Source organism: Ascaphus truei, chromosome 5 (assembly GCF_040206685.1).
Source record: "Ascaphus truei isolate aAscTru1 chromosome 5, aAscTru1.hap1, whole genome shotgun sequence".
Taxonomy (NCBI): domain Eukaryota; kingdom Metazoa; phylum Chordata; class Amphibia; order Anura; family Ascaphidae; genus Ascaphus; species Ascaphus truei.
The window spans coordinates 235,635,418-235,663,201 of NC_134487.1; the positions used below are offsets into that span (position 1 = coordinate 235,635,418).

The window sequence follows — 27,784 nt, forward strand, 5'->3', positions numbered from 1 at the left end:
GATTTAGGGCCTCTAGCTTGACGTTCACCTCTGCCTTCTTCCGTGCAGCGGTGGCAGTGGCTGCAGCGGCGGTGGCAGCGGCGGTCTGCTACTCCTTTTCTAAGCGGGCCCTTTCTAATTTCATGACTGCCTCTTTCTGAGCGTTTGCGGCCCTGGCATGTGCGACCGCTGCGGTGGTTCGCGCCTTGGTGGCGTTTCCGCTTGCGCTTGACGCGTGAGATTGCGCTGATCTTGCTGACCTTGATGAGTGCCTGGATGAGCTTGAGCATTGCGGTCTCCAGGAGGAGCTCTTTTCTCTCGCTTTGGGCGTCTGCGATAGCGGTTCGCACGTGGCTGTCACGTGTCAAGTCAATATTGTGCTGTAAGTCCCTTTCTTGCAGGCTTTCACCGGTGTTAGCCCTGGCCAAGTAAGTGGCGTATGCCTCTGACAGCCCTTGGTAGCATGAGTGGTGAAGGAAAATCCGTTATTCCTTCACCCACACTTCAGAACCGAGAGGAACCTTTCCTCTGCCAGGTACACTGAAGCCTTGTGACTGGATACTACACCATCTGCACCATTTTGCAGCAGACTTCCCAGGAAGCTTTCACGCCCTGCAACTGTTATCTTCGATTTTTGATGAACCTTATCAGGCCTGGAAGACGAACGAAATGAAACGTAACGCATGCCAGGTTTCAAATCCTTTGTCTCAATTTATTACTCATAGGGTCATGACTTTTATACAGAAAAAAAAAGATATTGGTTAGAGGAGTAACATAGGCGTATCATAAACGTATCATAGGCGTGTCTTGGGCGTAGCTTTGATTAGAGGCGTGATTATGGGGCAGGACATATTAGTGGCGTGACTTTTGAGACGTGTCTTTTCCAATACAAGCAATTGTCTGAATACATAGCTTATTCATTGTCTGTTATCAAAAGAGACCTTGAGTCTTAGCAACTATATTACACTATTTTGCTTCTTGCAGAGAACCATTCTATTATATTCTACTAAAACAACAGGAAATTGACAACACAAAAGTATCTTAGCAATATCCTTAGCAGGAAGAAAAGAAATGTAATTTAGCAGAAACTGTGTGCGTTTAGAAATTATATTTCAGCAAAAGGCTGACTACAGAATCTTAACTAGTTATGACCAGACAAAATGGAAGCTTAACATGAGTGCAGATTCTGGCCTGACATATTGGTCCTAACAATCCCCTCCTTTTTGTTCTCTAAAAGAACAAATACCCTTACTAGGTACGCTTCTCTATGACTATGGCCTTATGGGGACCAATAGTATCATAGACTCTGTTCATGGCCACATATGAATTATTAGTTGCATACATGGCATGAGATGAAACTGAAGGTTTCCTTGAAACAAATAAAAGCATTGCTCACTTAGCACAGTGAAAAATAACAAAAATTGCTGCAATTATACTAATCACTACAATAAAACCATAGAGAATTTTCATACCCAATTCTCCGATCCAACTAGTGAGTCCTGACATCCAATTTAAGCTAAGGCCTGAGGATTCTTTACACATCCTTGCCTGAATTTCCTGTAACTTATCCATATCTTTATGAATAGTGCCATACTCATCCTCAATATAGGCACAGCACTTCTGTCCTACAAGTTTACAAACATCTCCTTGTGAGGCTAGCAGATAATCAAGAGCCATTCTATTCTGTAATAATACTGTTCGGATCTGCTCTTGTTCATTAGTCAAACGGATAATAGCATCACTTGTCTGATTAAGAGCATCATCAATATTTACCATCAGCTCACTCAATTTAGAATAGAGATCCAGAACACCTAAACTAGGTATAAAAACCCCAGCTGCAATGCGGGTTGGACTAATGGTCCTGGTCAGATCTTTTTGATTTCTCAGCTTCCCTTGGGGTAACGTGTCAGATACATAGAAAGTGGGAAGGATGAAACCCAGATAACAAGGGGCAGTGTGATTGCAGGGTACAATCTTAGTGGCCCGCATGCCACACAACCAATAGTACCCGAAAGGGAGTCTAATGCTAGTGGGGAACTTGAAACTTAAACTTTGTTCTGATTTATACTGAGTAGAGAAATCGCACTTACTGTTCTTGTGATAACGGGTATCACTACAATAACATCCCACACCCCCGGAATCACCTGATCCAATCCAAGAGCGCAAAGTGGCAGTCTGAGCAGAGAACCAGTGATACAAACTTGAATTGGTTTGACAGGTGTCAATGGAGTTCTGCTGAGTGAGAGTGACATTGTGACTACAAAATGCAGAACAATTGATGTTTATAGTGAGAGAATCAAGCATATACCTAGTTGTTTGTCTCAATTTGAAGGCCAAAATAACAGTAGAAATTTTGACAGGAATGATAACCTGACATGTTGAATACATTGTGGTAACAAATAGCCCCTTGTGTGGTTCTAGATGTGAGATATACTTTCTCTAATTCCTCTTTAACCTTGGATCTGCTGTTAGAGGTAAAATTCCAGGATTTGTCACTACTCAGAATGTGCATCAACATTGCTTGATCAATAACATCGGGGAAAGAGGGATACCCATATTTTAGACTATGTGGACCTTGTCCGCAAATCCAGCATGATTTATTGGGCCTAGTTTCTTGATGTACTAGTAGCAGAGATTTAACATACATATTGTCCTTTTCCCAAGCAGACTGAGATAATTCCCTACGTGTGTATTTGTGTGTGATTTTGTCAACATTTTTAACCCCATATGACCAGGCAGTCACACTCCAGAGCATAACGGCCACAATGGTGATTGCTATACTTAGAAACAGTGCTATTATGCAAATGACACTGGGCCCAAAGTCTTTGGGGCCAGAGGATCGTTTCCGGGACATCCAGGGATAGGTGGAGCCATCTTCACTCGGCTGGCGTGTTTCCATGTCGGGTCCTCGGCCGTAAGGATCGCTGTCTGGGTCACTGCGATTATGGAAACGGGTTCACCGAAGGGAGGGTCCAGAGTCTTATTCTTGAACAGCTTCTTGACCAGCACCAGGTCACCGGGCCGGAAAGGGTGAGTCACTTCACCTGTGGGGCACGGAAGAGACAGAGATACATCACCATAGAAGCCATTCAATTTCTCAACAAGGTGCATCACATATTCATGCTGAGTCAATGGTAAGTTATTCTTTGCAACATTCAAACCATGGTGCTTAGTCCATGGGGTAAGGAACGGCCTACCCATCAAAATTTCAAAAGGCGAATAACCCGTAGTTTTATTTGGGGTCATTCTAATTTCGGCCAAAACAGCCGGTATCAGATCAGGCCAGTGGTGAAAAGTTCCTCCCGTACCCTTTCTCAATTTATCCTTTATGGTCCTGTTGGTTCTTTCCACCTGTCCAGAGGACTGAGGATGTTATGGAACATGAAACTTCCAATCAATACATAACATCTGACATATCTGCTGTGTAATTTTGGCTGTAAATGGAGTACCTTGATCACTGTTGATAGACAGCGGGCAACCAAACCTAGGGATAATCTCTTTACACAGAATCTTGGCAACAACACTGGTATTTTCTTTACTAGTCGGGAATGCCTCTACCCACTTAGAGAACTGATCCACTATCACCAACAAATACTGCAAACCTCCTTTAGCTTTTGGCATGTGTGTGAAATCAATTTGTAATTGCTGCATGGGACCATCAGGGGGTGGCAAATGCTCATGGACACCGTGTATTGCACCATTGGGATTATTGCGAGCACATGTAAGACATCTTGATAACTGTGTCTCAACCAAGACAGACAAATCCCTTATACAAAACCTAGAGCGAATATTCTTGCAAGTCTGTTTCCTGCCAATGTGACCAAAACCGTGAAAATGACTGATAAAAATGGGAGCTGCTGTTTTGGGTACCCCCACCCGTCCCTCCTTGTCTGACAACAGATGTTGTACATCTAGAGTCAGACCTTCCTGCTTCCAGAAAGCGAGATCCTCCTCCGAGGCCAGTGCCTGCAAGGAAATAAGATCAAAATCAGGGATTGAAGGTACATTAATCAAGGACATCTGAAAAAACGGTGTTGTGTCATAGTCAGGGCAAAATGGGGCAGAAATGGCTACATTCCTAGCTACAATGTCTGCTAGGTCGTTTCCTTTGGCAACATCACTGCCATCTGAACTGTGTCCCTTACATTTGACAATTGCAAGAGATAGGGGAAGTAAAATGGCAGCTAAAATATCTTCTATCAACTGAGAATGAGCGATACCTTTTCCATCTGCAGTGGTGAACCCCCGGTGTTGCCAGATAACACCAAAATCATGTGCTACCCCAAAAGCATACCTAGAGTCGGTGTAAATAGTCACTTCCCTATCCTTGAACAATTTGAAGTCCTTGGTTAACGCAATGATTTCAGCAGCCTGAGCTGAGACAAAAGGTAAAGAGTAAGCCATCAACACAGTGTCAGGTAATTGCACAACAGAGAATCCTGTCAAGAACACACCGTCAGCTGGTTTGGAACATGAGCCATCAACAAACACTACCTCACCATAGGGTAATGGAACAGAGGACAAATCACACCTAGGTGATGATTCCAGGGTAATGTTAGTCAAACAGTCATGCTCATGGTCAGAGTCTGGTTCTGTGTTAGAAAGCAAACGATGTAATAACACTGCAGGGCCAGAATGTGATGGGTGATATTTGACAGTGAGGTTGGCAGTGGTTGTGAGAATGGTTTCATAACCTGAGCGCCTCTGCGCGGTCATGTGCTGTGTAGTGAGGTTATTTAATATCTGCAAAACCTGATGTGAAGTGTGCAGTGTGAGAGGGTGAGACAGTACAATGGTTTGCGCAGTTTCAGTCATGATTGCACATGCTGCTACAGCCCTTAAACATGCCGGCATACCCTGAACCACTGTGGGAAAAGTTTTGGAATAAAAAGCCACAGGCCTATAACCACCACCGTGTTCCTGAGCAAGGACCCCCGCCACTTTCGCTCCACCTTCAGTGCAGTAAAGGTGAAACGGTTGCTGGTAGTTGGGCAATCCCAGTGCAGGAGCAGAGCAGAGAGCGGAGCGGAGGTACTTGTAGGCCATCTCCATGTCAGCTGACCAGATGATCGTCTCAGGTTGAGATTGGAGAGTCACTTTCCTGAGGATGTGGTCATGGAAAGAACAATCAGGAATCCACTGATGACAATAGGCAATTACTCCTAGGAATGACAACAAAGCAGTCTTAGGGCCTCATGCAGTAAGCGTTGATAAGGATTTTTTCGGCATTTTATAGCCAAAATTGGGTTTGAGATTCAGTAAGCGCCGATAAGTGCTTGATTTCGGCAGGTTTCGTAGCCGATAATTTTGTTATGGCCAGTTGGCTGCCGATAAGCCTGTTTTCGGCACTGATCGCCACTTTTTTAAATCGGCTGGATTCAAGTACCAAAATCAGCTTATCGGGGTTGATCGGCACTAGGAAATTGAGATGTTATGGCCGATTTCTCCCGCCAACTAAAGTTGGCAAGTTGGAGGGGAGAACGATCGCTAAGGCTGCCGGAACGGCACTTAGAAAAAAAAAATCTTCTGTACATCAATGGAGTCAATGGAGCGGGGACGTATAACAGTACAGTACTGTTTACGTTTCATTGCTCACAATACAAAGGTGATTTGCATTACAGTGTGGAGGGCATTCCCTGCATTGTGTCACAGCTGACGTGTATTATTTGCATAACATTGTACTTTTAGATGTTTTCATCATTTGCGTGTCACATTACTCATCATGTGATGATGTGTCAAGGGAAAATCCTATACTCAACTCTTAAAGGAGAACCTCACATCATATCACACATTTTACTGAACTGAGCGACAATTATTTATATGATGTTACACATGTCACACATCTAACACATACACCGTATATTCATGTTGCTTTACATTACACAATGCTTGTAATGTGTAACGCATCTGGAAACGTTCATGTACATCTTTCTTCTCATGTTTACATGTAGTTTTGGGTCCTCCCTTTTTCATGACGTCACTTATTGGACACTCAATCACATTGCATGTTTACATTGTAAACGTTGCATTACAAGCACTTCAACCTAACTTCTACACACATCTACAGTAATTCATCATTGTGACACCTTTCAAACTGATTCTATAGCAACTATCCTCATTACATAAATGCATGCATATGCACACGACAATTCATTGTTGTCAACATGTGACAATAACATGGCTAATTACACATGTTGCAGCAAACATTTTACACGCCAATCTCTGGCTTTTTGTCTAATTACATGACTGACTGTTGCGTTCAGAAGTGTTACATGCATTGCACATTAAATTAATTTTTTTCAAGCAATGTTTGTACAAAGCTTCACGTGACATCATTGTCAAATATCATGATTCCCTGCAGAATACACAGAACAAATACTTCTAAGATCAAGTGCAGACAGCTTGGGACAGAAGTACTTTAATATGTTAATGTAACACCTTGCATTTTACTATGTCACCTGACATCATCACATACCTATTTAAAGGACGCCCATTACCTGCTCATTCACAGCTACTCATTTCAAAATGTTGCGATTGTTTAGGAGACGGAGGAACATTCTTTTCTATGACATGCTTGCTGATCAAGAGAATGACATAGGGCAAGGGATGGACAGAGCCAGGGACAGGGACAGGCACGCGGATACGACAGGGACAGGGAGAACGACAGGCCGAGGGACAGGTAGAGGGACAGGAGATCAGAGGAGAAGACAGAGGAGACAAGTTGTGCCTCGTCCGCGTGTGTACAGGGAGAGAACCCTGTTAGATGGGATGAGTGAGGAGGAGATAGTAAGTCGCTATCGTTTGAGTTCAGCAGCAATCTTATCTCTTTATGAGGAGATAAGGGGAGATTTAGATTTTTTGACAGCCAGAGGTCGTGCAGTCCCTGGGCTTGTTAAAATGCTGTGCTCATTACATTATCTTGCGTCCGCGTCATTCCAGACAACTGTGGGCATAGTGGGCGGGGTCTCGCAATCTACATTCTCGCGGGCCTTTACCCAGTTTCTCTATGCACTCAAAAGACGCGCTAGGAATTATATTCATTTTCCTACAGAGGCGACAGAGTGGCTGGAAGTCAGGAATGGCTTTTATAATATAGCAGGGATACCATGTGTGCTGGGTGCAATCGATTGCACACATGTTGCTTTGATTGCACCTAGTCAGAGTGAGCATGTTTACCGCAATCGTAAGCACTACCATTCACTCAATGTACAGGTGGTATGTGATGCCACGATGAGGATAATGCATGTGGTACCCAAATTCCCTGGTTCCAGTCACGATTCCTCTATCCTGAGGAACTCTTCAGTCTTCCATGCGTTCGAAGAGGGACATTTTGAACATGGTTGGCTGCTGGGTGAGTACAGAGTTAGATGTTCTAACACAAAACACATTTTTCTTTAGGAATGTTGGCATTGTAGAATCTTATCATTAATGTAAGCTTATGTGTGCTCCATTCATTATAGGTGACTCAGGATACGGAATTAGGCCGTGGCTCTTGACTCCGGTGCTAAACCCTCAAACTGAAGCAGAGGAGAGGTACAATGCAACCCATATATCTACAAGATCTGTTATAGAGAGGACATTTGGCCTACTCAAGACCAGATTTAGGTGTCTGGACAGAACTGGTGGGGCTCTTCTATACAAGCCTCAAAAAGTGTCTGATATTATCCTTGCCTTTTGCATTTTGCACAATGTTGCACTCAGGCACAATGTACAATCAGACCTAGCTGAGCCTTTGGTAGACGAGCATCCAACCCATGTAGCTGCTGAAAATGAACCAACAGCCAGTGGTGGCCAGACACGCCAGAATCTCATCAATTCCTTTTTTTCTTGTAAGTAAAAACATATATGGTCCTAGTACTACTTTTATAGATTAATTATGTTATATTAACAAGAATGTTTCTTTATATAACCTTCTGTTAGGACACAGATGAATATGGGTTGCACACCTTTCTTTTCTCTGCTGTGTGCACAAAGGGATGTGGAACCGGTATGTTATTGTTGCACAGGTTATATAATCCCTCTTCAATTGTACATTAGTTGTGTGTATGTGAATACAACTGGGGTAACAAAGCAGTAATATTTTAGCATTGTGTTGTTCCTTATGCAAACACAATACACATAGTATGGCCATAGTCATTCATTCTTGCAGTATGCTTACATACAATGTTATTGTTGCAGTGTAACATGTACATCCATACGATGTGTACAGCAGGCTGCTTTACATTTTGAATGTGATTAAATATACATGGTGTTGCACATTTAACACCAAATACACACTTTGCTGTGTTGCTTACGGTACTGAAGATGGCATGTCAATGTTTGCAATTTATATATTGTTCCTTTGCATTATAGGTATATCTCCAGTATGACTGATCATGGTATGTATATTTGCTGACATCTGGCATAAGATGTGCCTACCTCAATATTCGTATAATTATTTGAACTAAAAACCCAACATATTGGTTCAAAGAAAAATGTTATATATATGTACTTTCTGTATCATGTACATGCATTTTGCTACTATTGAGGTTTCATGTGCATTGTATTAGAAAATGATTACTCCCATTTCATCACATTTCAAGTATGTTCCCTTATAAATTCCATTAATTTAATAGAGGTGTTTGGAGAGAAGGGGATAACTGTACTTATTTGTTTACTTACGGGAGCTCATTCATCACGGATGCAATTGACTGATCATAACACTCCATGCATGAATGCCTGTAATCACAACAATGCGTGGTACATCGTATATTTAGCAATGTAGGTGATTATTAATGCTACAAATTATTTGTCAACATTAATTAAAATGTGTCACATGTGTATGTATAAGTCGCACGTGTGTTGATGTGACCTACATGTAACAAGTGTCAAAGTGTAAACAAAACCACAATTGTGTCATAAATTTTACTGTAATTTTGCTTTTCTAAGTTCCCACAATTACAATGTTGGTAATATATTTGGAATGTCATTGACGTCACTTCATCATTATCATGATGATAATTATCAAGTATTCTCAAAATATAAACGTCAATCACGTGCACATTAGCATAGGCACACTTTTTAAGACAACTGTTTGTGTCTGTATCAATTTGTGTATGATCCATGTATAACACCGACAAATGATAACAGCAGGTTTATTATGGTAGCTTATATCATCATATTGACTGTAGTATGTATGTGTTGAACGTTTAATAAACACAGTAAACTATAGTTAGTTTGGTACATGAAATATACACATAAACGTACTTCATTACATGATGTTGATGTAATATTCAGAACATCATGCATTGTAGGGGACCACAACATCTTCCCAATAACATTATTTGCTACAGTCCCAAACCATTTTATCAACATACCCATGTAACAAGAGATTTTTAACAAGAAATGGCTAGTTGGTTGTAAGTGTCCTTTACATTGGGAGAAGGAGTGGCTCAGTCAGTAAAGACTGGCACTGAGAGTTTGAAGCAGGGGAGTCTGGTTCAATTCCCGGTGTCGGCTCCTTGTGACCTTGGCCAAGTCACTTTATCTCCCTGTGCCTCAGGCGGCAAAAAATAAATTGTAAGCTCCACGGGCCAGGGACCTCAGCCTGAAAAATGTATCTGTAAAGCGCTGCGTACAACTAGCAGCGCTATACAAGAACATGCTCATATTATTATAATTATTATTATTATTATTAATATTGTTACATAGTTTTGACAGTCATACGTTCCATTACACAATAGAATACACAAATGTGTTAGCAGAGTGGGAATGGTTGTTATATATAAAACACACCATGGCCTAAAATGTTAGTAGTAATTAAAGAAAACTCAAGAAAAGTTCTAACTGCACTCTTTTGCAATATCATTATGTTAATTAAGTGCTTATGCAATATAGGCATAAGGGTATCACATTTTTAATTGTTTGTTAATAAGCGCTGCAAGCAATATAAAATTAGTTCCATATGTAGTATAGTAGTCGGTGGCTCCTCCTCACAATCATCTCATATAAAGGTAGACTCTTCTGAAATCATACATTGATCCGATTGTATCTTCCCCGACATCTCTGAAATACAGCAAACACATGATGGTCAAAGATGGCACCTTACTATATATGTATCCGTGACAACGCGTTACACAGCTCTATATGATTGTGTACATACACACGTCAGTCACTTATATGTTAGAACTACAAGTGTACATCATAATTTAATGGTTAATTAAATTAGTAGCAGGCATAACTATGTATATGAAATTAACGTTGCCTGTATACTGAAAGATGTGCGCGCACATCTTAGTGTGCGCACGCACTTCAAGCTTGGGTCGACTAACTGTTAGCGCATGCGCAAAGCAATGCGTACGTTGTGCGTTCAATACATGTTAAAAATAGCATTAACCATTAAATATTTATTTCAAATACAATGAAGGCGAAACTACATTCGTTCTAAACGAGTACATCTGTATTCTTTTTAAACAGACGTGTGTGGACAGAAAGCACGGCCGATAACACAATGCGCAAATGCAATACGTGTGACGTCATGTTAAGCCAGCGTGAAGCGCACGCAAACACTCCTCCCACTGAATTAACATTCGGCTAACGCCCAGTCTACGCCCACAAACACTGAGGCGCACGCATGACACAGTGCAGTTACCGTAACTATAACAAAACAACACAGCCAATAGGCTTTGACGCGCGAACGTCGCTTGGGGGTGGTACTTACATCCGTAATCCTTTTTAAGGACGCCTTGGCACATGACAAGGGTCCCACGTCATACGTGGTCGACCCGGTTTGTTTTTTGTAGATGTTGCATGATAACAAAACAGGTGTGTGTTACAGTTATGGTAACATGTTTATAATATGTTTAAAGGGATAGGAAAGTACATATATTTATTCCGTGAGCAATGTGTACTACTCTTTCAGGTTCTACTATATTGTAATAGGAAACAATGTGTTTGTGATCGCTACATGTTATGCAGTCTGCAATGTTACGCTGTATCCACGCATTTAAAGTCAAAATGGTGGTTACAAAAAAAAAAACTTTTAACGCTGAGTCAACGCATAACGATTGTTATATTTACCATTCTTGTAGAAGTAACACTTCGTTTGTCTGCAACTGGTCGCTCCAGAAAAGCAAGACATTTGCATCCACGGTTGACCCAAACGCTGAATCCTGTATGACACACATCTCCTCCATGAAGCGCTCATAGGAATCGCCACTGCTTTCTTCAAACAATTGGTCCGGAGGTATGTTCATTTCTTCGGGTACCCATTCTAATGCGTTTGCAGCAGAAAGGCTTTGTACAAAATCATAGTAGTTATGTTCTTGTAGAATGTGTGTTTCAGCAATGAAGGGTGTAGATATTGCAGCAGTTATCGATTCACACGGAACAGTAGTAGCGGATCCATTGCTATTGGCATTAGGAATAAATATGCCATTTAGCACAATATGTGTGCCGTCTTCCACGGTGAATTGTTTTTCCTTAGCAATCTTCCAAAAACCATACCTTTCTTGTAGCTTATCCTGCACACGTTCAAAACAGTCATTAGTTGATAAAGTGAATCTTACTGAGGATTTAAAATTTCGCGCACGCCCAGGTTCTTGGTAATAAGGATACTTTGCTCTAATCAAATCATAGATTTGTCCCACGTTGGCTTTGTGGTCCGGACTTGACAGTATCGCTTCTGCAATCATCAGTTTGTACCCCTTGTGTGGATGTGTTACGCCGATGCTCGACACAAACCGGGACCGGACCGCGGGGCTGAGGTGGGGTTATATAATCACCGACCTTAGTCCACGCAGACTGATCCGGAGTGCGCAGTTCGTAGTCGTACATCGCAGGGTCAGGATTGGAGAAGGCAGCATCGTCGTTAATGAAGCAGGAGTTCGGCAACAGGAAGTCAGGAGATCCCCGCTTCAGCTTAGGAGCGTGAGTGCGGGGGTGGCTTCTGCGCGAGGAGCGGCCTCGGCCCATGACGCCGATCTCAGCAGGAGGAGACAGCAGGCTGGACGAAGTTCACCGCAGGGCAGCGTCGGGAAGAACCAACGCTTCAGCGCAGAAGTCCAAGGCAGGTCACTGCAAGAGGATCGCAGCAAGCCGCAGGAAAGGAAGGGTAGCCACTGCTAGGAGGGAATGCAGCAGGTACCGGTGCTGGCAACATGCTTCAGCACAGACGTCCCGGGTAGGCCACTGCAGGAGAATAGCAGCAGGCCAGTGCTGGCATCAACGCTTCAGCACAGACGTCCAGGGCAGGCCACTGCAAGGATATAGCAGCAGGCCAGTGCTGGCATCAACGCTTCAGCACAGACGTCCAGGGCAGGCCACTGCAAGGATATAGCAGCAGGCCGCAGGAAAGGAAGGGTAGCCACTGCTAGGAGGGAATGCAGCAGTACCAGTGCTGGCATCAACGCTTCAGCACAGACGTCCAGGGTAGGCCACTGCAAGGAGATAGCAGCAGGCCAGTGCTGGCAACAACGCTTCAGCACAGACGTCCAGGACCAGGCCTCTGGATACTCAGGAACTTGAAGGTAAGAACACTAGGAGAGAGGCCTGGGGTGGTTTGTGGCAGAGTCAGTAACATAGAGATATGAATAGTTATGCTCGGCGCTGGTTCAGAGCCAACGCCTAGAATATAAAGGGCGGAGATACAATCACAGGAGGAGGGTGTGTGAGAATTCCTCCAATGAAAGAGCACAGAGCAGAAGCTGCAATGAGAGGCAGCACCTGTGCCATAGATTGCCAGAGGAAGCTTGCAACTGCACAGGTCTGCAAGGCTGCAGTCAAAGCCAGTAGTGGATTCCTTACAGTACCCCCCCTTCAGGTGAGACCTCCGGACGAACAAGATCCATCACAGATTTGGGGGACATGGAATTGTTCCTAAACTTCCTTAGGCGAGAGGTGGCGTTGAAAGCCCATAGTTTGTTGGGATTCCTTACAGTACCCCCACCACTGGGTGAGAAGCCTGGGTGAACAGGACCATTCATAGGTTTGAGAGACATTGAGTTGTTCCTGAAGTGTCTCCGGCGAGAATTAGGTCCACAATCCAGGTGTACATTGGCGAGTGCCATGAAAGACAGCGGTGGTACTGCAGTTCTTGGTACATGAACAATGGGACCTGAGGGCTCCGGAATGGGAACATCAGAAGGGCAGTAGCCAGGTGTCCGGTGCATAGTAATAGTCCAAGAGTACGGGACACAGGACACAGATTGTCGGACAAAAATGGCAGAGGGACCTTCAGAGAAGGCAATGTCTTTGGTGAAATCAGCACGGAGGAAGTTGCGAGAGTCTTTAGCTTCCAAGGAATTCCGGGTGGTGGTTAGCAAGGGAATGGGGTGGGAGGGTTCACTACACACTATTGCAGCGGCACTTTTGATACCAAGCAGGGTTGCTATCCCAAGCAATTTGCGAGAGTCTGTAGCAGTGTGTATGCAACTCATGGTACTGGCAGTTGAAGAAGGATCCGCTTCCTTTGGTTTGTGATCTTTAGAGAGAATGAAATCCGAATTTGTGGCCTTGGCGAAGGACATAATAAGCATGTCTATACCCATAGTGGACCCATAGAGAACAGGAACGGACGCTTCAGGTAAAGCGACGAGGTCCAGTAAGGGTGTCTTCATCTTAGGGAGAGGCCAATTGCCATACAGAATGGGCACTTTGGGCACCGCACAGAGACCTGCGAGTAAGGAGTCTGTTTGAAAGGTGAGAAAACAGATTTTATCCAAAAAACAAGGCAGGCGGTTACGCGGTGCATCAACCTTAGGGAAAAAAGTCTTGGGGTTAAAGCTGGGTGCCTCCAACACAGAGAAAGAAGACAGAGAACTAGAGCTTGGCTTCGGAGTGGAGGTCCCAGGTACCCAGGTCTCACATGATACTGTGGGAGAAACAATGCAAATTGTTACTGTTTTAAACATAGGGTCTTTTACATCGGTAGCTCCAGGCACCTTTTTGAGAGGTAACCCTAGTTTTGGGACAGGACAGTCAATAGCAAGTACCCCAAGTATTGTGGAAGACACAGAGAAAAATAAGTCCATTTTAAAGATGGGATCTTCTGAAAAAAGGGAACGTTCCAAATGCGATACCCCTGAGTTCGTGGTAGTAGACATACAGTCAGTAGTGGATACCCCGAATACTGTGGGCGAATCAGCGTGAAACAGTATTATTACAGGACTGGGCATCCCAGACTTAAAGTCATTTTTAATCATCCCGGAGGCTGTGGCATGATCCGTGAGAGAAACTGGGGTAAACTCTCCAACAGACACAAGGGACATCTTGCTTGTTACCGAATTGGGTCCCTGAGAATCCCTAGTGAGGGCATCAGACTCCATGGGAGACTTAGTGACAGGGGTTTTGGAACTGATTAAAGGAATTGCAGGTATCACAGATTTAATAGGAGAAATACCTTGCAAAACAGAAATTTTAGTAAAGATGATAGGCATCACAGATAGGACAGACAGAAGTAAGCTAGGCAAGGTTGCTTCTATAACAGAAGATTTGACAGCGGCCAAGCTTAACTCAGCGGCTGCTGGAGAACTTTTAACTACAGTGAGAAGGGACTGCAGATTTACAAAGTCAGGGATAAAAGGAATCTCAAACTTGAAAGCCTGATCCTTCAAAAAGAAGGGCCCTAACTTTAATGGTACTGAGAGAGCAACAGCAGATACGCTGATCTCAGTAGGGGTCACTTGGAAAGGAGCATAATATGTACTGTTCACTTTAAACCCTAGGATTTGAGAAAAGGAGAACTCAGACAGTGCAAGTGGGGCAACCACGACTGTGCTGGCCTCTGAAGTGGGTATTTGGGAAAGAGTGTCTGGGACATCAGAAACGACAACAGATTCCACGAAAAGGGGTCTATGCTCAGAAGCAGGGGTCTCAGCTCTCTGAGTGGCAGACGGGGTGAGTGAAATACCTAGGAGTAGGGATTCTGCGAACAGGTTTAGAGAAACAAACGGCTCCAGAATACTTTTTACTGGAGCCAGTATATTTGCCGAAAGTTCAGGGGGCATAAACCCGAGAATTTTAGCCGAGTCAGAGGACAAAAGGGGTTGATCCTCTGAGGCTAAGGAGGTGTCCCTGACTGACGAACTAAAGGGATCTACCAAGGAAGATTCACAGGGCTGACCTGCAGGGGTTAACATAGGAAAAACCCCAAGGGTTAAATTACTCTGTACCTGAGAACCAGAGAAATAGAAGCTAGTCTCCGAGAGTGGGGTCATAGGGGGTTCTGCCTCTTGCCCTAGGGACCTATCATTAGACTGCGTAATACTAGGGTTAGCAGTAGGGACCTCACAGAGCAGACTAGCAGGGGTTAATACAGAAAAAACCTTGGAAACAGAGCTTAGAATTTTTGGTTTAGGAAAAGAGGGCAAACAGGATTCATTCTCTGGTGCTAGGGAAGACACACTGACCTGGGGACTGCAGGGATTTACAGTGGGGGACGCATAAGCCTGACTAGCAGGGGTTAAGACCGAAATAACCTCAGGGACAGAATTTAGGGAGGTTAACTCGGGATTAGGGAGCGTGGCAGCTTCTTCCTTAGCGGGCAGCGACAGAGAAATGGTTTGACCATTCTTAGGAGAGAGAGGTACCCCCACAGGTTTAGCAACAGAACTGACAGATTAGGGTTTGTGAATAGTCTGTGCGTGGGCAGCAAGTAGAGGTTCACGCTCGCTTATGTTTTTGTCAAATTCCAGGAATAATTTAAGGGTGGTGTCTATAGCCTGAGCCGGTACCCCAAAATCCGCAGGTTCAAGACCTGGAGTAGACATAAGAAGGAGTAGTTGGGAGTACTGGGCTTGTAACATCTTCTTCACCTCTCTACATTCCTGAGACCTTGTAAGTATTTCTTTACGAGTTAGTCTTTCTGCAGGGGTTAACCCTTCATACATACATTCAAAATTAGGTGGAGGCAGTCTTTCAAACAGATACTGTTTTTCAAACAGAGACTGGTCCGCAGCCTGGGACATAGGTACAGTTAAACATTTACCATCCCCCGCCACGGCGCGGTCCGGTTTTAATGGGCCGAGCATACAGTTACCCTGATGCTCGCCACAAACCGGGAGCGGACCGCGGGGCTGAAGTGGGGTTATATAATCACCGACCTTAGTCCACGCAGACTGATCCGGAGTGCGCAGTTCGTAGTCGTACATCGCAGGGTCAGGATTGGAGAAGGCAGCATCGTCGTTAATGAAGCAGGAGTTCGGCAACAGGAAGTCAGGAGATCCCCGCTTCAGCTTAGGAGCGTGAGTGGCTTCTGCGCGAGGAGCGGCCTCGGCCCATGACGCCAATCTCAGCAGGAGGAGACAGCAGGCTGGACGAAGTTCACCGCAGGGCAGCGTCGGGAAGAACCAACGCTTCAGCGCAGAAGTCCAAGGCAGGTCACTGCAAGAGGATCGCAGCAAGCCGCAGGAAAGGAAGGGTAGCCACTGCTAGGAGGGAATGCAGCAGGTACCGGTGCTGGCAACATGCTTCAGCACAGACGTCCCGGGTAGGCCACTGCAGGAGAATAGCAGCAGGCCAGTGCTGGCATCAACGCTTCAGCACAGACGTCCAGGGCAGGCCACTGCAAGGATATAGCAGCAGGCCAGTGCTGGCATCAACGCTTCAGCACAGACGTCCAGGGCAGGCCACTGCAAGGATATAGCAGCAGGCCGCAGGAAAGGAAGGGTAGCCACTGCTAGGAGGGAATGCAGCAGTACCAGTGCTGGCATCAATGCTTCAGCACAGACGTCCAGGGTAGGCCACTGCAAGGAGATAGCAGCAGGCCAGTGCTGGCAACAACGCTTCAGCACAGACGTCCAGGACCAGGCCTCTGGATACTCAGGAACTTGAAGGTAAGAACACTAGGAGAGAGGCCTGGGGTGGTTTGTGGCAGAGTCAGTAACATAGAGATATGAATAGTTATGCTCGGCGCTGGTTCAGAGCCAACGCCTAGAATATAAAGGGCGGAGATACAATCACAGGAGGAGGGTGTGTGAGAATTCCTCCAATGAAAGAGCACAGAGCAGAAGCTGCAATGAGAGGCAGCACCTGTGCCATAGATTGCCAGAGGAAGCTTGCAACTGCACAGGTCTGCAAGGCTGCAGTCAAAGCCAGTAGTGGATTCCTTACAGGATGCATATTTGTCCATAAATCATCAGCCATTGCAGAGTATCAGAAATGATGTGTGCAGTTCTATGTTCTTTGCTCATAATAATGAAATGGTTCAAATGCTAACTATTTTGTGTCTTTCCTTTTCAAGGTCACACAATGTTTCAACTTGTACTCCTTGTTTCAAGCACCAATTGTAGGTCTAGAAATAATTGGTTTCACATTTGTGGTTTCTGATAGCCATTTGAGTGACCAACATGTAGCAACTTTTATCTACTTTCTCAAAACATTTGTAGACTTTTAATTAAGAAACATTGTGGGTTGAGGAAAAAAACATTGTCCACTTTATGAAAATAGTGCTTACACAGCCATATAATGAAATACACACACACCTGCAAAAGTAAATATATTTTTTTTCACAGACACAGAAATTTCTTTGAAAGTCTGGTTAACTCCCTGTCTGCATCAGAGTTTAAGTACGTGTGTATATGTATATATATATATATATATAAATATATATATATATCATAAGTATATCTATATATATATATATATATATATATATATATATATATAATGTCAGTAAAACCAAACTTTTAATGTGTGTGTATATTACAATATTTAAGGGTTTATATGTAAAGAGGGATTTTTATATTGGTGTGATTTATTTAAAGGTTTAAATAATAGAGCCTTAAAATTTGTTATGGCCTATTGCATTGACCTGTCTGGTAAATGTGATTTATCATCAAACAAGGTTTTTTTTAAATTTAGAAGGCCTGTAGTGTTACAACCAATAATATCTCTGTAATGCAGGTGTACACAGAACATATTGATGGCAGTAAGTAGGCCTTGTATGAAACCTATTTAAATGGTGATAAACATGAGTGAATTAAGTAATAAACATTTGTTTTAGGCCAATATTGTTATAGGCTCACAGTTAGTATAGTTCACAAACATTAGGCCTGTATTATTAAAATACTGTGTTTTCACAAGGAAGCATGAAGTGTATGTTTTCTGAAAATACATCTATACCAGTTTAGATAGTACAAATTATATATATATATATATATATATATATATATATATATATATATATATATATATATATATACAGCTAAACCCCGTTATAACGCGGGTCTCGGGGTCCACCCCGAGACCACCGCGTTACTAACGGGGTCGCGGGGGAAAAAAATGGCCGCCGCGCTTTAGCGCATATTCATCTCGCGGGACAGGAGATGGGAGCGGGCATGTCCCTCCGCTCCCCGCTTCCCCCTGTCACCGCGGGACAGGCCGCGGGGCAGGAGATGGGAGCGGGGATGTCCCTCCTGTCCCCGCTTCCCCCTGTCACCGCGGGACAGGCCGCGGGGCAGGAGATGGGAGCGGGGATGTCCCTCCTGTCCCCGCTTCCCCCTGTCACTGCGGGACAGGCCACGGGGCAGGAGATGGGAGCGGGGATGTCCCTCCTGTCCCCGCTTCCCCCTGTCACCGCGGGACAGGCCGCGGGGCAGGAGATGGAAGCGGGGATGTCCCTCAGGTCGCCGCTTACCTCAGATCCCACTGCCTGCATGGAGGTGGTAGCGGGGGGTTTCTTCTCCCCACCGCTGTCCCTGGCGCTCCCGCTGCCTGCGCGGGAGGAGGGGGGGAGCGGGTGGTGGTGCTGGTCGCGGCCTTTCCTCTGCTCCGACCCCACCCCCCGTCTGTGTAGAGTGAGATAGTGTGTGTGTGTATGTATATATGGGAGAGAAAGTGTGTGTGTGTGTATATGGCTGTGTGTATGTGGGTGTGAGTGTGTGTAAGTGTCTGTGAGTGTGTGTAAGTGTCTGAGTGTGTGTGTAAGTGTGTGTAAGTGTGTGTGAGTGTCTGTGAGTGTCTAAGTGTGTGTAAGTGTGTGTGAGTGTCTGTGAGTGTGCGTGAGTGTGCGTGAGTGTGCGTGAGTGTGCGTAAGTGTGCGTGGGTGGGTGTGAGTGTGCGTGAGTGTGCGTAAGTGTGTGTGAGTGTCTGTGAGTGTCTGTAAGTGTGTGTGAGTGTGTGTGCAGTGTGTCAGTGTGTGCAGTGTGAGCAATGAGCAGTGTGTGTGCAGTGTGCAGTGTGTCTGCAGTGTGTCAGTGTGTGCAGTGTGAGCAATGAGCAGTGTGTGTGCAGTGTGTCAGTGTGTGCAGTGTGAGCAATGAGCAGTGTGTGTGCAGTGTGCAGTGTGTGTGCGCAGTGTGTCCAATGAGCAGTGTGTGTGCAGTGTGCAGTGTGTGTGCAGTGTGTGTGCAGTGTCAGTGTGTGCAGTGTGAGCAATGAGCAGTGTGTGTGCAGTGTGCAGTGTGTGTGCAGTGTGAGCAATGAGCAGCGTGTGTGCAGTGTGCAGTGTGTGTGCAGTGTGTCCAATGAGCAGTGTGTGTGCAGTGTGTGTGCAGTGTGTCAGTGTGTGCAGTGTGAGCAGTGTGCAGTGTGCAGTGTGCAGTGTGTGTGCAGTGTGTGCAGTGTGAGCAATGAGCAGTGTGTGTGCAGTGTGCAGTGTGTGTGCAGTGTGCAGTGTGTGTGCAGTGTGTCAGTGTGAGCAATGAGCAGTGTGTGTGCAGTGTGCAGTGTGTGTGCAGTGTGGCAGTGTGAGCAATGAGCAGTGTGTGTGCAGTGAGTGTGTGCAGTGTGTGCAGTGTGCAAAAAAAATAATGAAAAAAAAAATGTTTTTTTTTAATTTTTTTTTTGTTTTTTTTTAAACGGGAGCCACGGGAAATCCGCGTTATAACCGAATCGCGGTATAACGAGGCACGTTATAACGGGGTTTCGCTGTATATATATATATATATATATATATATATATATATATATATATATATATATATATAAACACACACACACACTGTGTGTACATATATCCATACATACTACATATATATATTATTATACATTCACAGATATGTTCTTGAAACAAGAACACATAAATGATTAAAGGACAACATTACAATGGGCAAGGTGAAGGTAAGTAATGTTTTACACTTAATCCTGCTGTACACGGACAAGAAAGATGTTTGCAGTTAAATAGATGTGTGTTTTTCATTGCCTGTGAATAATATTAACATGCAATGATTACATCAAGTAACACACCCAAATGAAATGTTTTGCAGGTAAGTCAATGGCAGCTTCTCTAAACATAGCAACTGGGTCCTGGTGGACCATTTCTGAACAGATGATTAATACATAAATATTAATAACACTATTCATTCATTAGGACTGTTAACATTTCCAAAATTTCACGTGTACAAGAACATACTTGAAAATTTGGAAACAACAGGTCCTCAGCATACATACAATATTCATTAGATAATCTGAAGTCAACAAAACAAGGCCAAAGACATATTTAGTGAATTATAACATTTATTATTTTTTTTCCTTTTGAGAGCGAGTAACAGGCCTGCTTGTTGTCTCTTGGATTTTCCTTTTTCGTTTAGCAACAACTTTAGGCACAACAGAGCCACTTTGAGTGGCCTCTGGCACTTCACGGGCAGGGCTTGTGGCCTCTGGCACTTCACGGGCAGGGCTTGTAGCCAGTGACTGTTCACGGACAGGGCTTGTGGGCAGTGACTCACCAACAGGGCTTGTGGGCAGTGACTCACCGACAGGGCTTGTGGGCAGTGACTGTTCACGGACAGGGCTTGTGGCCAGTGACTGTTCACGGACAGGGCTTGTGGGCAGTGACTCACCGACAGGGCTTGTGCCCACTGACACATGTGAGCAAGTTGGTAGACACTGCACAACTGATGGTTGGTCCGTTTCATGTGTGGATTTTTTTGTTTGTGTCCAAACACTGGTCAGTAGTAACTGCTTGTGCTTTGTTGTTTTTGCCGCCTCCTTTGTAGGTGTCAGCTCTTGATTTTCTACAGATGGCAGCGGTAGGATTTCGTCAGGAACCTGCACAGAAATGTCTGCTACTTGACCGGTAACATTCCGACCTGGGGAATGAACATCAGATGCATGTGGTGAAAAATTACCAGCATGTAAAGATCCTGCCTGTGAGGTGTTGAAGTTGAAATTGGGTACAGTAGTCATTCTCAAGTAATTAGCTTGTGTTTGCTGCACAACCATTGCTTCTAATGACGTGTTTATTTTTTGCATTTGTTTAGGCACTTCAATGAAGACTCTGTGGAGATGTGCCAATTGTGATATCGTTTGTTCCTGCAGTGAAATCATCCTTTCGAGCACTGTCATCAGATCAGAATGGCGACGATTTTCAGCTTCCACAATTTTTCCCTCAGAAGCTACAATTGCATCGTATGTGTTACTTGATGGACGAATTGGCTGTGCAACTGTTTCAATGGGAACCTCTTCATGGTCACTTGGTTGGTTTTCTGTGTCTATGGTGGCATCTTCATCATCTTCATCTTCATCATCATCATCTTCATCATCATGTTCTAAAAATAAATGTACACATTACAGTATGAAATGGCATGTTAATCTCTGCTGTTTTACTATGTAATTATACTGTGTCATAAGTAACAACTAACATGTTTTATAACGTCTCATTAAAAACTACCTTGACTTACGAATAATGTTTGGACTCAGTATGAAATAAGAATGAATGAAAAGTTGTTCTAAACTCACAACTCCTACATGATACTTAACATCACAAACACAATACATGTTGTCTTAAACTTAATTTTCACTGACACTAAGTAATCCTATTTAAATAACATGTGCAAAACAAATAATGAACATGACAACATAACATATAGAAGTGCACATATTATATGGCCACCACCTCATACACCCACCTTCTAGGTGTGTTGAGCTGCATGACCCAGGTGAAGACACTTGTTCCGTCTCAGGTGACCCATGTCCTCCAGAGGCAACTATATATAACAATAACATCAGTTGTACATTTACATGTGTAAATATTGAACAAACAGTTATTGTATGTTCGGTATTTATGAGTAACTAACAGCATCAGTTCATTAACCAAAAGTGTGTGAGAAAGTGAACATAAAGAGTTGTAATAACAATGTACATGCCTGTGTACTTAGAACTTTTGAGTTCCCTAACATACAACATACTATGTTTCTGCAGTAATGCGTTAGGATAAATTGATTAAATTTGTAGATACAAATCATATGTTGTGTCGTCATATCAGTATCATAATGTACATAAGTATCATGAGATGAACATTCACAATGGTTATCATGAAGGTGGTCATATAGCAAAAAGATTCGTTTTTGGTAGAGAATATGTGTGGTACATTAATAGAAATGGCACACCTGAATGTGTCTGTCACTCAACAACACAACACATGCAGTGTGTGATAATGTGTTGTTGATATCAGTTGAACTATAGATATGAGTGAATGAATGTGTGATGTACGGTTTGATAAGTAATGACTTGTTGGGGGATTTAGTACCTAGAGTTAAGCTTTCAAATGAGTGTGATTACCTTCAGTTTTGCTAGTCAGGTTGTAAGAACGGTATTCCCTTCCCCAAAAACCCTAATCAGCCAGACCTTTCAATTACTTCAAACAGGTGAAAATGGTGTGAACTAAGTTGACCGTAAGATGACCCTGTAATTTGGGTGTGTGCTGAACCCCACCCCCTCTGTTGACGTGTATGCTGTGATGACATATTCATTGCAGCTGCTTTAACACAATGGTAGAGGAGCAAAATAGTCGTCTGAAGTGTGCAAGTTATGAACACAATGACATAACATATGCTACGTGTGCCTCATTATGCTGTCTGTATATGACATAAAGCAAAAATGGACCTATTAATAAACAAGTAGACATTTGTTTGTGCTAATGATGTTTGTAGGCCGTTGCATGCAATATATTCGATGCATGATTAGAATAGGCAGTAATGTCGTGTTTGTAGGAGTTAAATAAATAATATACACATGAATATTATACATATTTATGTTCTGTAACAGTAGCTAGTAATAATTTCTCATTAGCATGTGTTACACATGTGTGCTACCCTGTTGTTCCCCATCTTCGCCCACCATAAATTGCTTCCACTGCAGCAAAGCATTGTGGGAATTCACATGCAAATGAGCACGCAATGCAACGTGGTATATTAGTTACTGCTTTTAGTAGGACTAAAAACATATATGTCTATTTTGAGATTTATATATATATATATATATATATATATATATATATATATATATATATAGAGAGAGAGAGAGAGAGAAACAGACATATACATATATAGATGTAGGTATGCTTATATTGGGAAGACACTATAAAAAGCAGCGGAAATGTTTAAAATAACTGTAAGCAAGGACACGCCTAGTACAGTAATATTTCTCACCTGGTGGAAATTGTGAGGGATAAATTCCGATGTCCCTGTCACCGGCCAAACCCTCCACGACGACGGGAAGTAATTTTCCCCGAAGCAGCTCCTCCAATGGAGTTAATATCAGACGCTGTGGTGGCGGGCCACCTCCAGTGCCAGTAGCATGCACGCGTTGGTCTTGTATTTTCCTTTTTAATTTTGACCTAATATCGTCAAATCTCTTGTGACAATTCCGCTTGTCCCTGACACGATTCCCACACGCATTGACACCAATTACTATTGTGTCCGACATTTCTTTTTTGCTTGATGAACTTGTCCGCGCTTGAAAAACATACAAAATATATGACGTTAATTAATAATAATACAACCACCAGTTTCCTACACTGCTAGCTGTTCCAAGAGAAAGCAAACATGCTGTTTTAGGTGTAATATGTGAAGCACATGAGCATTCACTACTAAACCTATACATGTAAGGAAGGTTGCATTCATATTGTATGCAGTTATCGCAAATTGTACGCCTGAGTTTTGTTGTCCTTGTAACGCATGATAAAAAGATGTGTTTCCACACTAATAACATAGAAAGATATTCTGTACCCATATTTGCATATGAACAAAACTCACATGACCTAGGATCACATGTATTTGAAGAATAAATGGAAAGGTACACTTACCTACTAAATGTCCATAGATACTGTCATAGTGCTCCAGAATCCCAGTGACAAGAGCCCTATTTTCTTGGTCATTGAAGCGAGGATTACGTGGCTTCTCCACACGTCTCTTCCGAGCACGTTTAGGCTCAGACCTTGCCTGGTGCTGACTGGACTCTCCTTCTTCCAATGGAAGAGCCTCCAAAAGCTGCCCACCAGCAAGCACGCCACCACCAGACACCCCATCAGCAACTGAGCCACCAGCAGCACTCCCACTCCCAGCACCAGCACTCCCACTCCCAGCAACAGCACTCCCACTCCCAGCAACAGCACTCCCACTCCCAGCAACAGCACTCCCACTCCCAGCAACAGCACTCCCACTCCCAGCAATAGCACTCCCACTCCTAGCAACAGCACTCCCACTCCCAGCAACAGCACTCACACTCCTAGCAACAGCACTCACACTCCCAGCAACACCACTCGCAGCAACAGCACTCCCAGCAAACAGAACTCGCACTCCTAGCAACATCACTCCCCTGAACAGTACGTTCACTCTGACGCGTACTCGCACGAGTAGCACTACCAGTCCCACCAGCATCACTCTTCCCACGCTTTGCGGGCATACTTACAGCACTCACAAAAAACAGTAAACAAATGTACAGCCAATCACACGAAACACTTCCACATAGAAAACAAGACAAAGATGTAAACAAAACAACAAAGGACAAAGCTCTCACAATACACAACAAGTCTCTCAGTCAATATGCAAATATTAAATCGCCCAGCTCTGTGCGTCTCTCTCTCTCTCACTCCCAACAACACAGAGAATGATTAACAGTACACGTTGCCTTTAAATATGGCGCGCTATCCAATACATGCTTGCTTCGCCTGATTCAGCAAGATTTTTGATTGCCCAACCTAACAGCACCCCGCCACGCACGCCGATACACCTGTGTGTGATCGGCAAATCATCATGAGAGTGGGCGGATTTGTTTTCGGTTTCATTTTGAAGACATTCGGCAATTACTGCATACGGAGAGGGAAAATCGCCAATAACATGACTAATCGGTAAGCTTGCCGATTTCACATAATCGTCGCTTACTGCATGAGGCCCTTAGTCTTGGGTTTTGGCATAGCTACAATAGCTTGGACGCGTTCTGGAGCCAATGTCCTTTGTCCATGTGACAGTCTGAAACCCAGATACCTTACTTCCTGAAGGCAAAACTGCAGCTTTTTAGGAGAAACCTTGTGTCCCATGTCATAGAGGTGTGTCAACAGGCTGACAGAGTCTTCCAAACATGCTTGTTCGGTGGGACTACACAGCAAAAGGTCGTCTGCATATTGTAGCAATACAGACACACAGGGCGGGGACCAAGACTCAATGGTTTTGCGTACGACGGTGCAATAGGCTGTAGCTGAATCAATGAACCCCTGTGGGAGAAAATTCCATGTGAACTGTCTCCCCCCATGGGTAAATGCGAACAGTGGTCTTGTCAGGGGGTGCACAGGAACAGAAAAGAAGGCGGAGCATAAGTCAGCAACCGTGAAATACGCAGCAGTAGCTGGAATACTAGATAAAATGGAGTTGATATCCGGTACAATCGGCGCGATGGGTTGAACCAAAGCGTTGACTGCACGGAGATCCTGTGTAAATCGCCATTGCTGTCCACCAGGCTTGGGCACAGGGTTGACAGGTGTATTGTAGGGTGAGACTGTGGGTGAAATTATGTTCTTGGCCAACAGTTCCTGCATGATAGGGGCAATACCCCTTTCCTTCTCTGCAGACAGAGGATACTGTTTAATGTATACAGGAGAAACATCTGGTTTTAATGTTGCTTCATATGGTGTGCAGTTAATGTAACCTGGGTCAGTGGATGAGACTGCCCACAATCCCGAGGGTACTTGAGTCAAAATTGGGTGAGGCATGAGCTGCACACAGTCAGTGAGATTAGTCATGGAAAAGGTACAGTCTCCAACCTCAAGAGGTACAAACTTCGGGGAAACAACAAAATCCTGTCCTGTAACCCAAACAAACAGTCTATTTCTGGCAACTATGTACATAGTGGTAGGAGTCAAATAGAGATCGTCAATCAAATCATAAGGGTAATCCTCATCGTCCCCGTCAAGTTCTGTAAGTACAAACACATCAGGAAGTAAATACGGCTTGTCATGAATGACTTTCTTTAAGTGTTGTTTCTGACAAGCAGAGTCTGCCGCAAAGACCAAGACATTCCTAACATCCTCAGCGAGAGTTAAGTGGGAGGGAACAACTGTGGGAGCTGTACAACTTGGCATGGTTGTAATAACATGAGCTGAATCATTCCCTGGGCTTGTAAAGACGTAGGAGGAGTCACACACAATTCCACCGTCAGCAGTAATGTACAGGGAAATCTTGAAAGCCCCTAACAAATCTCTACCGAGTAGATTCACAGGACAATTAGGAATCACTAGAAACTGGTGCCTTATTTCAAAATCAAGGGGGTCTGAGTTCACAGGTGAGACTGAGACAAGGGGAGTGGATGAACATTGAATAGGAACCCCTCCTACACCGGTAGAGGACTCGCTTGTTGGCAACACTGGCCCATTGTAATATCGCTGAGATAGTGATGATCTAGTGGCACCTGTGTCCACCAAAAAATCAAAGACTACATCATCCACTGCCAGTGAGATTAAAGGCAGGGTATCCCAGCGAGAAGACAATTGTGCCATGTAACAAGCTAGAGGTTCAGTCCTCCGGCATCCCTATTGTGAAACATTGGGTTTCCACGAGATCCTCAGATCATGCCCAGCGGGGCGCCCGGTAGCAGGCAAATTTTGCTGCTGCCATGGCTCCGTTGTCTGAGCTCCTCCCTGTGGAACAGCAACTCCCTGCCCTGGATTCTGATTCTGATAGGGGCACTCTCTTTGCCAATGGCTAGAACTACCACAATTAAAACAGGCACCATTATTCTGACCTCTCCCTCCTGACTGATTTCTGGGACCAGCATAAGATCTCTGTCTATTCTGACCCCTTCCTTGCCTCCTACCCCTATTGCCGTCAAAATACATTACCGTATTCTCTGTTTTAGAAGGAGGAGAAAAGCAACCAGCTGCATCCTTTAGTTTCACTGACTCATGAAAACCTCTCACTGATTTCTTATGCTAATCATCAATGCCCATGCGAACAGTCTGCACGTGTGAGGGAAGCATATTACTGACAAGATGCTGAATGTACAGTGGAGCAAATTGATCATCAGTAGACAAACAACACTCGTTTTTCCAACACTCCCTAAAACGTCTCAGGAAATCACTGACTGACTCATCACTCTTTTGCTTACAAGCCATAGCATCAGACATATCCTGTCTGGATCCATTCTCTGCGCATAAAACTTCCTCCACTTGTGTCCACATGCATGAAAGATGTTTAGAATCTGCCCAAAGATTATCAGCTATCGATGTGATGGTTTTATCTCCCTTTTTTAAATTAGGAACCCTTTCTGTCCACTTAATGCCTGTATCTTTCGTAACCAAATCCAACAGAAAAATGTAATCTGCAGCTAACAAATTCATTCCCTTTGTACATCGCTTAAGATAACGTACACAAGAGGCGGGATTTTTCTCTGGGTCAGGGCAGGCTTTGACCCATGTTGTCATTGTAATTACATCAGGAGGTTTAGAAATTACCTGCTCTCCAACAGTCATGAACCGAAAGGCAGCATTCCCTGACACCTCAGGATAATTCTCTCCACATTCTGAACCTGACTCATCTGATTTATAAGCCTTAGGATCACCCAGCTGACCCGTAACAGTTTTACTCCAGTGCTGTCAGCCACAGAAGTAACAATT

General features: G+C 43.9%; 2 protein-coding genes across 5 annotated transcripts; both read right to left on the minus strand.

Annotated features, from left to right (window-relative positions):
* Positions 1 to 691: 691 nt before the first annotated feature.
* On the minus strand, positions 692 to 27,784 carry LOC142495789 (protein NYNRIN-like). Of its 4 annotated transcripts, XM_075601747.1 has the most exons (3): positions 27,011 to 27,186; positions 3,903 to 5,080; positions 692 to 3,023 (listed from the first exon to the last, which is right to left on the minus strand). In XM_075601747.1, the coding sequence occupies exons 1-3, from the start codon at positions 27,052 to 27,054 to the stop codon at positions 2,776 to 2,778; spliced, it is 1,470 nt and encodes a 489-aa protein (XP_075457862.1). In that variant the 5' UTR covers positions 27,055 to 27,186; the 3' UTR covers positions 692 to 2,775. The 4 variants fall into 4 exon arrangements, with proteins under 4 accessions (XP_075457862.1, XP_075457861.1, XP_075457860.1 ...); XM_075601746.1 differs by lacking the exon at positions 27,011 to 27,186 and adding an exon at positions 27,623 to 27,784 and having other exon boundaries at positions 692 to 5,080; XM_075601745.1 differs by lacking the exon at positions 27,011 to 27,186 and adding an exon at positions 27,623 to 27,784 and having other exon boundaries at positions 692 to 5,141.
* Positions 20,416 to 21,903, minus strand: LOC142494324 (uncharacterized). The gene is made up of 2 exons (XM_075598882.1): positions 21,807 to 21,903; positions 20,416 to 21,446 (listed from the first exon to the last, which is right to left on the minus strand). The coding sequence occupies exons 1-2, from the start codon at positions 21,901 to 21,903 to the stop codon at positions 20,416 to 20,418; spliced, it is 1,128 nt and encodes a 375-aa protein (XP_075454997.1).

Coding starts and splice junctions, on each gene's coding strand:
- LOC142494324 (XM_075598882.1), bottom strand. CDS start 21,903: ATGTTATTGTTATATATAGTTGCCTCTGGAGGACATGGGTCACCTGAG. Junction 21,447..21,806: donor CAGCTCAACACACCTAGAAG/GTGGGTGTATGA, acceptor ATTTATTTTTAG/AACATGATGATGAAGATGAT.
- LOC142495789 (XM_075601744.1), bottom strand. CDS start 27,054: ATGCAGCTGGTTGCTTTTCTCCTCCTTCTAAAACAGAGAATACG. Junction 5,081..27,010: donor CTTCTAAAACAGAGAATACG/GTAATGTATTTT, acceptor CCACATCCTCAG/GAAAGTGACTCTCCAATCTC.